General features: G+C 40.3%; 1 protein-coding gene across 6 annotated transcripts in view; it reads left to right on the forward strand.

Moving 5' to 3' along the window:
* Positions 1-10,955, forward strand: part of ZC3H13 (zinc finger CCCH-type containing 13) — a 64,610-nt gene extending 53,655 nt beyond the window's left edge. For 5 of the 6 annotated variants that reach the window (XM_019524191.1, XM_019524192.1, XM_019524193.1 and 2 more), the window contains 4 exons: positions 2,998-3,144; positions 4,251-4,451; positions 9,373-9,536; positions 10,179-10,955. In XM_019524191.1, the coding sequence (XP_019379736.1) occupies positions 2,998-3,144; positions 4,251-4,451; positions 9,373-9,536; positions 10,179-10,349 (683 nt within the window). In that variant the 3' untranslated portion in view covers positions 10,350-10,955. The remainder of the gene's footprint in view (positions 1-2,997; positions 3,145-4,250; positions 4,452-9,372; positions 9,537-10,178) is intronic. The other variant, XM_019524190.1, reaches the window with a different exon arrangement.
* Positions 10,956-12,565: the final 1,610 nt, after the last annotated feature.

Genomic DNA, 12,565 nt, shown 5'->3' on the forward strand with positions numbered 1-12,565 from the left:
TCTCTCATTGGCTGCCAGGGGACTCCCTGCTTCTCAACCAGCCACCGGGGTACACTAACCAAAAAAGGTTGAAAGACCCTAGTGTAGAGGGATGCAGGGTGATGGTGATGGGCCAGTTGTGTATATGTTGTATCTGTTAACTGTTCACAGATTAGTTCCTTGGTATACTGCATAATTAAGAAACTTCTGGTAGGTCATCAGTGAAATGGTTATGCTTGTCCATACAAATACAGGTATTGGAGAAGAGAAGGACGGGTGAATGTAGGAAACCTTAGACCTCCATGTCCATTATTCGTAGGAGTGGCAGGTTTTTAAGGATTAGAAGAGGCTGTTAGATCTGTGAACAGAAGCATCTGAACGCAGTATTCTGGGAAGGTCTTTTGGGAAAGCTTAGACAGGGTGATGAAAGGCTTCCATTATATCAAAGAGGGGACATTAGCTGGATATGCCTTGGATGTTAGAAATGTTCTCAAGCCTAGCTCTCAAGGAGACTGCTTGCAAAGTGATTTGATATGAATTCTCATTAAGTATTCTCTGGTAGATCTTGTGTTGCATTCCGAAATGCTCTAAAACTGCATTTGGGAGTTATATAAAACTAGCGCTCTTAAAAATGAGGATATCACTAAGTGTCTACATAAAACTTAATATATATGTCCTTAATTGTATGGCCTTTTTTAGCAGACTAAAATGCTGCTGTTAAATATTTAAAACTTTAATTAAAATATGTTTTGGTAGGTAGTAAATTGCACATGTATCCATATTTAAAGTACGGTCTTCTCTGCTTATGTACATAGGTGTGGGAAAATCTGGTGACTTGGTTATGTAAAATAATGAATATTAAATCAAGACCTAGTACAAAATGTAGAGTAGACCCCAATATCGCCCTTTGGAGAGAACAGAAAACTGTCTTATGACAATTTTCAAATCTGATGATGTTGGTGCAACACCAGCTATTTTTTTAGGCCAGCGACTAACATATATCTAATGTAAAATGTGTGAAGATTTAATTACTTAATTATGATGATGTGTTGAACCTTTAATGTGTTTGTTTCAAGAGTAGGCTTTAATAATGCCAAAGATGCTGTATTCCCTGGAAAGCACTGACAGGTGTTCTGAGTAGTTAATTTACACTCATACGCTCATGTCTTTCACTTAGTTTTCCACATTGATTTCAAGATTTTTTTTTTTTATAAGCAAATTGTATCAAGTGCCAGCAGACTGTAACCTTGATGCAGCTCTGCACAGAGAATTTCACTTCTGGGGGTGGAGGCAAAAGTATTTCTGCTCTATTCTGGAAGGAAAAAGGTAGCTATAAATTCTAACTGGTGTCATCTGAGCAGTGTTGGGAGATACCACCTTTTGCACATGCCTCCTCTTTATGGTGGACTCTGGGTTGCAAGCAGTCTGTGCTTGATACCCTTTTTGTTTTGGATAGGCATTCAATTTTGAGGGGGGAAAGTGTAGTCCTGCCTTTTTTTTTTTTTCCAATTGTAAGATGATAGTAGCTGTGTTGTAGTTGAGTAATGTTATTTCTCTTACTGTAAGGATCAGACGTCAGGCATTTATTCTAAGTACATAGGTCACAAATTAGTAAACACAACAGAAACTAAGGAAGTTTGGTGTAACTTTATTCAAGTCCCGCACAAAGGATTTTGGAGGTTCAAGTGAAGGCGTATGTGGAATTAAGCTACTTTAGCTTGCACTGGTCTTGTTTTTCTTGCTACTATTCTCTTTTTTTCCAGACCCAAGAAGCCAAATTCTAGTCTTAGATTTGTGGGTTGAAACGGCTCTGAAAAGAGAATATGGACCTGGATGTGTAACATGAAACTAGACTCTCACACGTTAACCTTTAGGCAGGGCAGAGTTGTCTTACAGACTAGTAAATTTTGTGTTGCATAACCTTTCATGAGCAACAGCTGTCTCCCGCAGATGCTATGAAAGGACTTGCAGAGGACAGGTGTTCAAATAGAAAGAGTGATTTAAATATAAAAGATAAGCAAGAGGGGAGTAAAGGAGAGAGGACACTGCTGAAAGTGGTAAGGTGGTAAACAAAACAGTAAAACCATTGGGACTTAAGAGTTATAAAAGGTAACGGGATAAAAATTGATAGTCTGTTTAGACCAGGGTGCTCAGCCTTCAGCCCACGGACCAAATGTGGCCCGTGGGGCTCCCCACGTATTGGGAAATTTGACTGCAGGGGAACAGTGGCCAAACCCCAAGCCCCATGCAGCAGCTTGGGGTCAGGTCGCACTCCCTTCCCGCAGCTCAATGAGGCCAAGCTACTTTCCCTTCCGCCTACCCCCTGTGGCACCAGGTCAAACCCTCTTTCCCCCATCTGTGGGAGTGGGTCAAGCCCCTTCATGGGGCTGCGCCATGCTACCTTTCTCCACAGGGCTGGGTCATGATTCCCTCCACTCCCCCCCAGCCAGGTTGGAGCTGCTGCCTCCGTGTGGCTGGATGAGGCCTTGCCACAACAGCTTCATGCCAGGTACGGAGCCCCAACTAGATCCAGCCCATGGATGGCCTGGGGAATGCCTTAAGTAATGCCCATCTGGCCTGCCTGCCAAAAAAGGTTGAGCACCAGTGATTTAGACCATACACACAGTCCAGTCTGTGAATGATTTCTTGTTCTGCAATTTCATGTTGTATAGGAGTGAGATGGTCTGTTGGTAGAGAGATGTCTGCATGTTGCTTAGCCACCAAGCACATGCCTTATGAATTTGACCTCGTACATGCATGTTGCATAATTTTTTTTTCAAGAAGTTGATTCAAGCAAATGAATTCCACCTTTCATTTGCCACAAAATGGGTAAGAAAAAGTGTTTTATCCAGTTGCAGGATTTAAGGCATATTCTTGTGCTGTGAATGCATTTCCACTCTCCCCTACTCATCCCAAAGGAAAGTGTATTTACTTGCTTGAGCCTGTATTTACTTCAGTTTTTTGCAGTGTTTAAAAATCAAGAAAAATCAGTTTAAGGCTGAATTTTTGTCTCTCTAGAAGAAGATGAAACCAAGATAGATGACGTGCAGTCACTGGTATCTGGTGCTGGAGAATACGAACCAATCAGTGATGATGAACTGGATGAAATCCTGGCAGGGGACGCTGAAAAGAGGGAGGATCAACAGGAGGATGAGAAGATGCCTGGTAAAATATAGCAAAACTTTTTTCATTGGGGTGGAATGCAAAGATCTTTCTCTTTGGAATGGTGCTTTGTACGTTGATGCTACTGTAAAAATGTCAAGTTGAAACAAGGCATAAAAGCTGTTCTGACTACACAATAGAGTTCATACACTTATTAACGTAATTCTTGATTGGTTTTGTAGTGATCAGTAAAACCAAAAAAGTATTGTGTGTTTCCCAAATACAGTTGGGGACCTATATTTTGAAGCGTACTTAGTTTTTGTTCCATAGGTGCTAAAAGAGCAGGCTGCACCTTTTTTATAAACCATTGTTTCATTTACCCCATTCATTAGTTAATATTGATTGGAACTGGGTTTATTTTAAAGGAATGGAAACTTCAGAAATGCTGCGCAGGTTCCTAGATCCATCTAATTTTATGAATGGAATGCTTATCAACCTAGTATGAAAAAGCCTTTTCTACTTCCAGGATCTGACAAGGAATCTCTTGCATTTAAAAGCTTCTCTAACTTTATTCGAACTACACAGTTGATCCAATAAAATATATCACTCTTAAGAAATCCTTGCCTCACATCTTTTCTACTTCTTCTTCTAAGTCCTATGTGGGTTCATCAACCTTATTCACGTTGGCTGTAACATACCTTATACATCAGACAAACCACAGCACTCGTGCTCTTCAGTAAGCTACATATGTCTTAGAAGACAGCTGGTCTCTTGAACCTGCACCAGGGACAGAGCAGAGTAGCAGCTTAAGTTAATGTGGGCACCAACTAAGTAAATCTTGTTAATTCATATTGGTTATACCAGGTTCTTAGTTTTAAGAGGTTATGTAAGCCATAGTAAGTTTGTTTTTTATACCTTTGAAAGTTTGTTTCCAGATCAGCAGAACCAAAGAGGTTTCACACAGAGTAATATTAAAAATAGAAACTGGCTTTTCTTTTAAATGCATACAAATTTGATTGGAACCTCCTGATTCAGTTTTTCATTGGTCTAAATGCTCTAAAATGTCAGAATCCACCTCTGGAAAGGGTTTCAGATGAATGTAACCAGCTGTATGTCTAATAAGGGCTGATGATGCAAGAGCTCAACTTTCTGTTTGAATGTCTTTACAGATCCTGTGGATGTAATAGATGTGGATTGGTCAAGTCTTATGCCAAAGCAGCTGAAAGAACCACGGGAGCCTGGCGCTGCACTCTTAAAATTCACACCAGGTGCTGTGATGTTGAGAGTTGGCATTTCAAAACGATTGGCAGGCCCTGAACTCTTCACCAAAATTAAAGAAACCTGCCAGAGAGCATTAGAAAAACCTAAAGGTAATTGTTTTGAGGAATAAAACGTCTAATTAGGATTGGTAAGATGTCTGAAAATAACAAACAAGTTGCTCTTCTACATAATACCCTCATTAAAGATTGAACTTAAGAGGAACAAAATGTGAACAGGTGAAACAGCTTTTGTTTACCCACATACCCACACAATCCCTTTCCCCTGAAAATTAGCTCTCCAAAATTGGGATGTGTATCTTGGAAGAGCAAACTGATTTCCACTCTGGATTGGCGTCCTGCGGATGTGGTCCTCCTTCGTCATGCAGGAGGGACAGAGGCCGCTCATCAGCGTCACTCACCCGCTCACTGCTACCCCACAGCTGGAGTTTTAACCTTCTCACATTTGGGAAGGGGTCGGGGTGTGGCACTTCTCCTGAAAGAGGGTGCGGTGCAGGCATGGCACCTAAGTGCAGTTTGCTATAGTGTGGTTCTGTAATGTAGATTGGGCTCTGCTTATTTTTCCTCTAATCTATCAGAAGGAAGTGAGCTGCTTAGCACAACCTGTAAGAATGTCTGTGACATCACATTTAAGGCAGAAGGCAGGGTAGATTTGCACTTTATAAGCTAACTAAATCAGAGAGACATAGCATAGGCTTTTGCCAGCCTGAGTTTATTTTTGTGCCTTGGGCTTACAAAAGTTTATGCTGTACATTTCTGATTTAGTTAGAATGTAAAATGCAAATCTACTTTGCCTCCTCGTTGACTTCAGTCTAACACAGCTAACTGCCTCTGTCTCTGAAATGTAAGACCACATATATGGTTATAGCTTTCTTTTAATATTTGAAGATGAGAAAATTATGAGTGCAAATAAAACAGAGAATATTAGGGATAACACATTTTTCTGAATTCTTTATTCTTCTGCAATTTCGAACCCTTCATTTATATAAAAAAAAAAAATAAAAAAAAATCAGTTTGGATTCTTCACAGTGTAAATCAATGTGCTTCTGCCTTGTTAACTTATCTTTCTCAGAAAACTTGCTGTCAGACAATAGAGAAGAATAGGAAAAGGAACTTGTTCCTTCCAGTCCCATTAATCTCTGAGAATGTCATTGCTTACATGAGCCATATACCCATATTAATCATGGGCTGTTTCCATTGCTTCTGCTTTTTAGCCAAGGAAATTAAATGCAAAAACTTTTAATACAACATTAAGAGTATACCTTGAGAAGCACCCTCCATTCACTTGTCATTGGCCAATGGCAGTTTTTATTTTATTGTGTGGGTTAGGAGTTCTTTAAAGGGAAAAAAAAAGTTTCCAGCTCATGTGCCTGTGAACGTGATTTTTTTTTTTTAATGCAAGTTGATAAAATAGGGCGTCTTTTTGACTTTGCAAACAGTCTGAAATGGTAAGGAGAGTGGACAAACCTGAATGTGTTTGGCTTGGGGTTTTTATCAGTGCTCCTGTTAAATAGTTAATCTGGATTTTGAGTGACTCCTTACCGCAAAAGTTGGAATGTAGAATGAGGCTTGAAATAGTGTGCTCTGACTTCCTCTGGGGCTAGGGAGATGGCTAGAGAATTAATGTTAGTAGGAATAAGATCCTCCAGCACTGCACCCATTATTCTGTGGGTACAATCTTGCTCAATACAGCCTTATAGAACAAGGGGGAGGCATTTGGCCCATGCGGCATTGACTGTCTCCTTTAATTTTAATAGGGTGCAGACCAGTGATTCTCAACAAGAGTGCTGGAGTGTTAGCACTGTTAGGCATGCAAACAGGATTCACAAGATAAACCCAGAGATTTCAAATAGGAATCCATAGCGTTAAAAACATTGTGACCTGTTGTGGTCTTTCCGAGTTCTTTGCAACAGAAGAATTGCCCTGTTACTTTTCCACAATCAAAAAACAAATGAAAGCTACGAGGTGGCTGAAGGGCTTCCTTCAGTCTAGCAAGGTTTCAGAACCACTGATGCAGACACTCTTTATATAGATAGGTAGTAAGTTTAAAACTAAGAAAAGGAAGTTTCTTCACACAGCATGCAAGTACAGTGTGGCTTTTGTTGCCACTAGGGGCACAGACAGAAGTGCAGCTTCCCTCTGTAATGAGAACACTTTGTAGGAAGCGTTCTGAGTTACAACAACCCCTGGACCAAACAGAAGTTCACTACTGGTTCTGGAGGGGTGGGGAATCTAGCTACTGGCAGTTTCTTCTACCAACAGCCCCTCCTCCCTGCCAGCCTGTCCTGTTTTCAGAATGGGAGGGCAGAAAGGGAGCAGGGGGAGCTCATTCTAGGGGTTCCCCAGCCAGCACTAGAGGGTGGGGTGGGTGAATCAGAGCCTCCGTACCTTGCTCCACTACACCCACCCCACCCTCCAGCAGGGGCTGACCCCTCCACCCATGACCAAATTCCCTCTGCTCCCTTCCCCCCGCTCCCATTCTGAAAACAGCTGAAGGCTGGGAGGCAGTGCAGACACAATTTGCAAAAGATGCTCGGTTTTGAAACATCTTTATCTGATCCCTCATGCAATGAGGGTTTAGCTTTTTGCCCAATCAGCCATTTTTGAAGTAGGCTGCACCAGTGTTTGGTCATAGCTATGGACTGCTTTCCATGGCAAAAATTGTCACTTCTGTCTGCACCCAAGATGTTGTGGAAGCTGACAGTTTAGCCAGATTCAAAGAGAGATTGGACAGATTTTTGGAGGAAAAGGGTGTCAGTAGCTATTGAGCATGCAGCCCCTGAATCGGAACTTCCTAGAACTTAAATGCTGGAGGCTGCCGGTGAGAGGAACAGTAAAAAATCCCCTGGTCATACCTAGTTTACTCTTCCTTTTAGCATCCACACTCTGCCCCTGTGTAACACAGGATACTGGGCAAGGTGCACCTATGTTCTGACTCGATAAATGGCAGATCTTATGCTCTTTATACCATGTACTTCAAACTTTCAAGAAACTTAAGCCCAGCATGCAGCTGCTCTGTGTAAGATTCCTTTTTTGGCCAGTGCCTGCCTAAATGAAAATCCCATTGTAGCAGTCATTCAGCCATTATACATGTATTCTAGGTTGAGGCATAAATTTTTAATTGACTAAAAAGGAATAGGAAATGAGTTAGATATACCTGTGAGTTGATATTGCAATTGGGGATGTAATATTTTCACTTCTCAACTTCTGCATGCTAATATTTGTAAGTGCTGATGCTGCCTTCACTTAGTTATTACATTTCATTATAAATTCCCCCCAGAAAAAGATGCTTACACATTCTTATGTTGGCTCTCTTGCTTCTATTAGTGGGTTCATATGCAGAACACAGAAAATAAGTTTGCTTTTGACAGTCATACTAGTATTTATTTTCTGTAGAACCAAAACTCTGTAGCATGTGATGAACTGAAATATATAGATGTTTCATCTGCCTCTACTATTTACTGCCATTTCCTCATAGGAACCAGGCACTCAGCTGCAAAACATGCTTAGCATCTGGCACCTTGGCAGACTCCACAGGCTGTTAGTGTTAGCTTTTGAACTTGCTTTTTGTGTCTGCCACTCCCTTGGGTTGCTGACTGGCCATCTGGGTTGTCTTGGCAACATCTATACTATTTTCTTTGACCCATCCTTGATACTGAGTAATCTTCCACTTTTCTTTCACCTTGTCTGAAAAATGGCCTTGTCAGCTTGGTTAAAAGATCACTCTTGAAGTGAATTAAGTGTTTCCATATTCCTGTATGTAGTCTCAGTGCATTAGTCTCCACTTTGACTTACTCTATTTATTTTGGGTCTTTTGGTTGTACGGTACTAGGGTTGAGCAAAATACAGGCTTGATACAGCCCTCTGGGGGCACCTGTCAGTTGAATGGATCCGGCCCGCAGCTGTCCCTCAGCACTTCGCATGGGGCCAACCCTGCCCGAGGCAGCCTGAGCTGTGCCCCTGCCTAAACCTGCTGGCCCTCGCCCAGCCAGCATGCACAGCTTCCTAGTGGGGCTGCTCCTGGCACAGCTTAGCTTCCCCTGCCTCCAGCAGCTCCTCCTCCTCTGTGCATGCTGCCTGGGCCGAGGTAGGCAGGTGGAGTTGGGTGGAAGGTAACTGGAAGCTGGAGCTGGAGCCTCATGCACTAGAGCGGGAGCTGCCTGGCTCTGGCCTGCAAAAGACTGGAGGAATATTGAGAGTCTGGATCCTTGCTTCTCAGGGTCCCTTTTGAAAAGCAGTGGCCATATAGCTGACATATTTGTTTTGTGGCTACTGTGCTGCAGCTGACTGTGACTAGTTGTATTGACAGACCTTTGTTTCCATTTCGAGTAGCATTCACAGATGCTGTTATTTTGGGCCATGTAGGAGGAATGTGCTGGTTAGAATGTCTGTTTCCTAACTTGTCCTCCACCCCTGACTACCCTTGTCCTTCCATCTGCATTGCCTTTCTGCAGTGGCAGGGAAGTGGCAACCACACGTGCAGGGAGAGGAAGAGTATTCTGTCTTTGTATTTTGCCTCTGAGTAACCAGATGTAGCCGAATTTCCCGTTTTTGTCACATAGACACAACCTATGTTGCCTTTTTCTATTTTGTTAAATTAACGGTGATTGGAGAGTATTACTTCTACACACCCGCTTACCTGATGATAAACGGTTTGGTCTTCCATTCCAGACTTGTGTCCAAGTATTTAGTCCTCAGTTATGACCACCATCCTAGCATTTCCTTGCAGTGCTGAAGAACAAAACACACTCATTCCTATACTGCCTTCTCTGTGACCAAGAGTTATCTTTGTCAGTTTCCTCCAATACCAAGTTTGATATATAGGGCTTGTTTTGGGGAAAAGCCTTTGAAATGGCATATTGGTTTTAAAAGGCTAATGAGAGAATTTCCAAATCTGGTGCAGGACAGTTCTTAACTTTAATTCTTTGGGGAGGCAATGCATGTATTTCATGACTTGCAAAGTATTTTGGATGTGCTGATCTCTGCAATTATTTGTTTATTTTATGTTTTGTAGATACAGAAAATCTTTTTGAACATGAACTTGGGGCCTTGAATATGGCTGCACTAGTACGGAAAGAAGAAAGAGCAGGTCTTCTTAGTAACCTTGGTCCTTGCTGTAAAGCACTGTGCTTTAGAAGAGATTCTGCAATTCGCAGGCAGCTTGTGAAGAATGAAAAGGCAAGTGCACTGTTTACACAGAATATTTAAAACATGGCAACATATATTCTTTACTTCAAAATATTTCTGCAGTTAGATCAAGCTGTTTTCTGATACAGCATTTGCTGTTGCCAGTCTATTCATTTACATTCACTCTACCTTCTAAATAATTGAGACTAGACTTGCATTAAGAGATTGTTTGTTTGTTTTTTATTTTACTGGAGCCTAAGATTAATTGAAATTTGTGACCAGGCCGCTAATGGTAGGTTTGATTTAAATTCTGGGAGCACGTTTATACAGATTAGAAATTGTATAATTAAAATCATTTTTTAAAAATGTAATTTTAAGGATGGTTAACTGAATGATCTTTGATGTTTTAGGATTCTATGATCTTTTGCACAAATAGTTTTTTAAAGTATCATTTTCAAGCCTAACGAAGTTTACTAAACATTTGTTCCTGTAAACTTTTTTGAGCTGTTGCACCAAGCTTAGGCTTCCTTGTGTGCTAATATAGCAAAATTACTACAAGAATTAGTGTTAGAAGGAACCATGTTTAAGAATGTGTACTTATACTTCTTAATTTATTGAGGATATTTGAGTTTTAGCATCTCAGTCTACTTGTCAAAAGCAACTAATTTTTAATTCTTTTTTTAATCCAAGCAGGGTACAACAAAGCAAACCTACACAAATCCTCCAGTGATGGACAGTGACTTGTTAAGGTTGAGTCTACGGTTATTTAAACGCAAGACTGTGTGCCAAGGTCCAGGGCAAGAAAAAACAGAAGAGAGTAAACTTCCACAACCAAATATCCAGCAAGAAGTATGTGTGTCTTAAGCCTGTGACCATAGTGGCATTCTCTCTGATTGATCTCCCACCAGTAATTCTGCTCTTGATATTGGGAACCTTTTGGTTTAGGAAGAAGCTGTAAAAGATGGAGGAAAAGACTCTTCTTACACATTCTTATGTGTCTGGGAATAAATAATTAGCAGTAAAAGTACAAAGACCTCTGTTTGTAGTTCACTGCAAATTTTATATCATTGAAACCTTACACTGTAACATAAATCAATTTTATGGTGCAACAAGTGTAATAATGTGATGATGTCTGGTTTTAGCAGTCTATTACATTGCCTGATATTAAACTAAAGAAAACTGTTTTTGTATCTTCCCTGTATTCTGAAAAATATTTGTTCATGGACCATTAATTTATATAATGTTATAAACATACTGATTTCACTTGAAAATTATCAACATCAACTCTGAAATGTTGCTAGCCAACTCTGTAAAATGTCAGCGCAAAGTATTTTTAGAATCCTTTCTTAGTACACAGGCATCCAGTTCTATTACAAAAAGGCAAAACGATTTTTACAACATAACTCTTAGAATGCTTTTTAGAGAATCGTTTTTTTAAAGAACATGAGTATCTTTGTCAGCTTGTAAATATAAATCCCATATGCCTGTATCAGATGCAGGTTGCATTAGGAGCTTTACCACTTTGTTTCTGTTTGTTAAGTTTAACTATGTCCTATGCAAAACTTTATGCCTCTTTTACTTGAGCACTTTTTGAACAAACTTAGTGGCTAGTATTATTTTCATTTTTCCCATGTATTTGATAGTCAATTACACACTCTAAATTTTTTTTATATTTAATGACATCTCAGTAGTTTAAACTAAGCAAGAGCTAACAAACCTATTCTATCTAGGCTTTTAAAATGCTCTGGCTTATTTTATAGGCTTTAAGCTGAAAGTATTAGATCATAGCTTCCAATTACGTTAAAGTCTGGTTTAATCTCCTTCCCCAAAATGCATAAAAATGTTTGATTGTTGAAAACAGCCTTGTCTAAGACTGCAGTATACAAAATAGATGTGCTGTGTTTTGTTATTCAATTACAGTGAACTTTCTTGAAACATTTTCACTGCAAAACAGTCAAGCTCCATATACACACTTAATTTAGGAGAATATTTTCAGATCCTTCTGTGAAAATGCAAAACAGAAGAAATTTGAATGACAAAGTAAGCTGTTGCCTATGAAATTTACATTTCTGAAGGAGTTAGTTTAGTCTGTTAGCGTACCTTTCTTTCTGCCTGACTTAAGACTAATGCAGTTAACTGCCTGTCTCCAATCAAGGGCCAAATTCCAAAGTTGACTCTTACCCTCACTAAATAGTACTGCATGATATTTGGCTCTTATGCCCTAGTTTGCTCTATTCTTTTCAAGGTAATAACAGAGATCAAAGTGGCAGTGTGTGTGGTGTGTTCTGGTGCACTGTATGAAACCTGGCTGTTCTGGGAGTAGCAGGTAGGGACTAAAAATAGTTCTTTGCACTGTGAGTCAGCCAACAGCATAGTCACTGCAACACAAGTGTGCCGTGGGGATGGCAACCTGAGGAAATGTTATGATCTTCGAGGAGGTAAGAATTGCCAGCTTAAAACAGACCAGTAGTCTTTTTGCAGGTATTTGAGAACAGCCAGAGCAGAATATTACTTTATGAAACTCCATCGTGTGCTTAGCTAATTGTTCAGTATTACAGGAGAATTTCACTTCTGTCCACTCATCTGGCAAGGATGCAACTCAGTGATTCCCAACCTTTTTAGACTGCGAAGCAACAAACCACAGACTGGAAGTGACCAGCATACTGTGGACCAGCAGCCAACCGTATTTTATACTCAGTAGCCCACAGTATGCTGGTCACTTCCAGATTTCCGGTCCTGCAGCCCAACCATTCACGGCCCAGAAGTTGGGAACATCTGATGTAACTTGTATGACATAATATATTGGTTTTGGTAATTAATGTCTTGATACGGCATTTCTCTAGCTAGATTTCCCCAACTTCTTTCAATGACAATGCATCGCTTTTTCAGTAGGGTATGTACTTATTGTACAGTGCTTGCATTCTATTCTAGAACAGTATAGTTTACCTTGTTGCTGTTTGTCCAAAGCATGCTAGGAAGTTTTTTTTTTTTTGTATATATAAAACTGGGTCTAGTTGAGGCTTGTTGAGGATGACACTATTTTACATCACATAGACATCTCATATATATGTAAATAGACA

This window comes from Gavialis gangeticus, unplaced genomic scaffold, assembly GCF_001723915.1.
Source record: "Gavialis gangeticus isolate Ggan-Ray unplaced genomic scaffold, GavGan_comp1, whole genome shotgun sequence".
NCBI lineage: Eukaryota > Metazoa > Chordata > Crocodylia > Gavialidae > Gavialis > Gavialis gangeticus.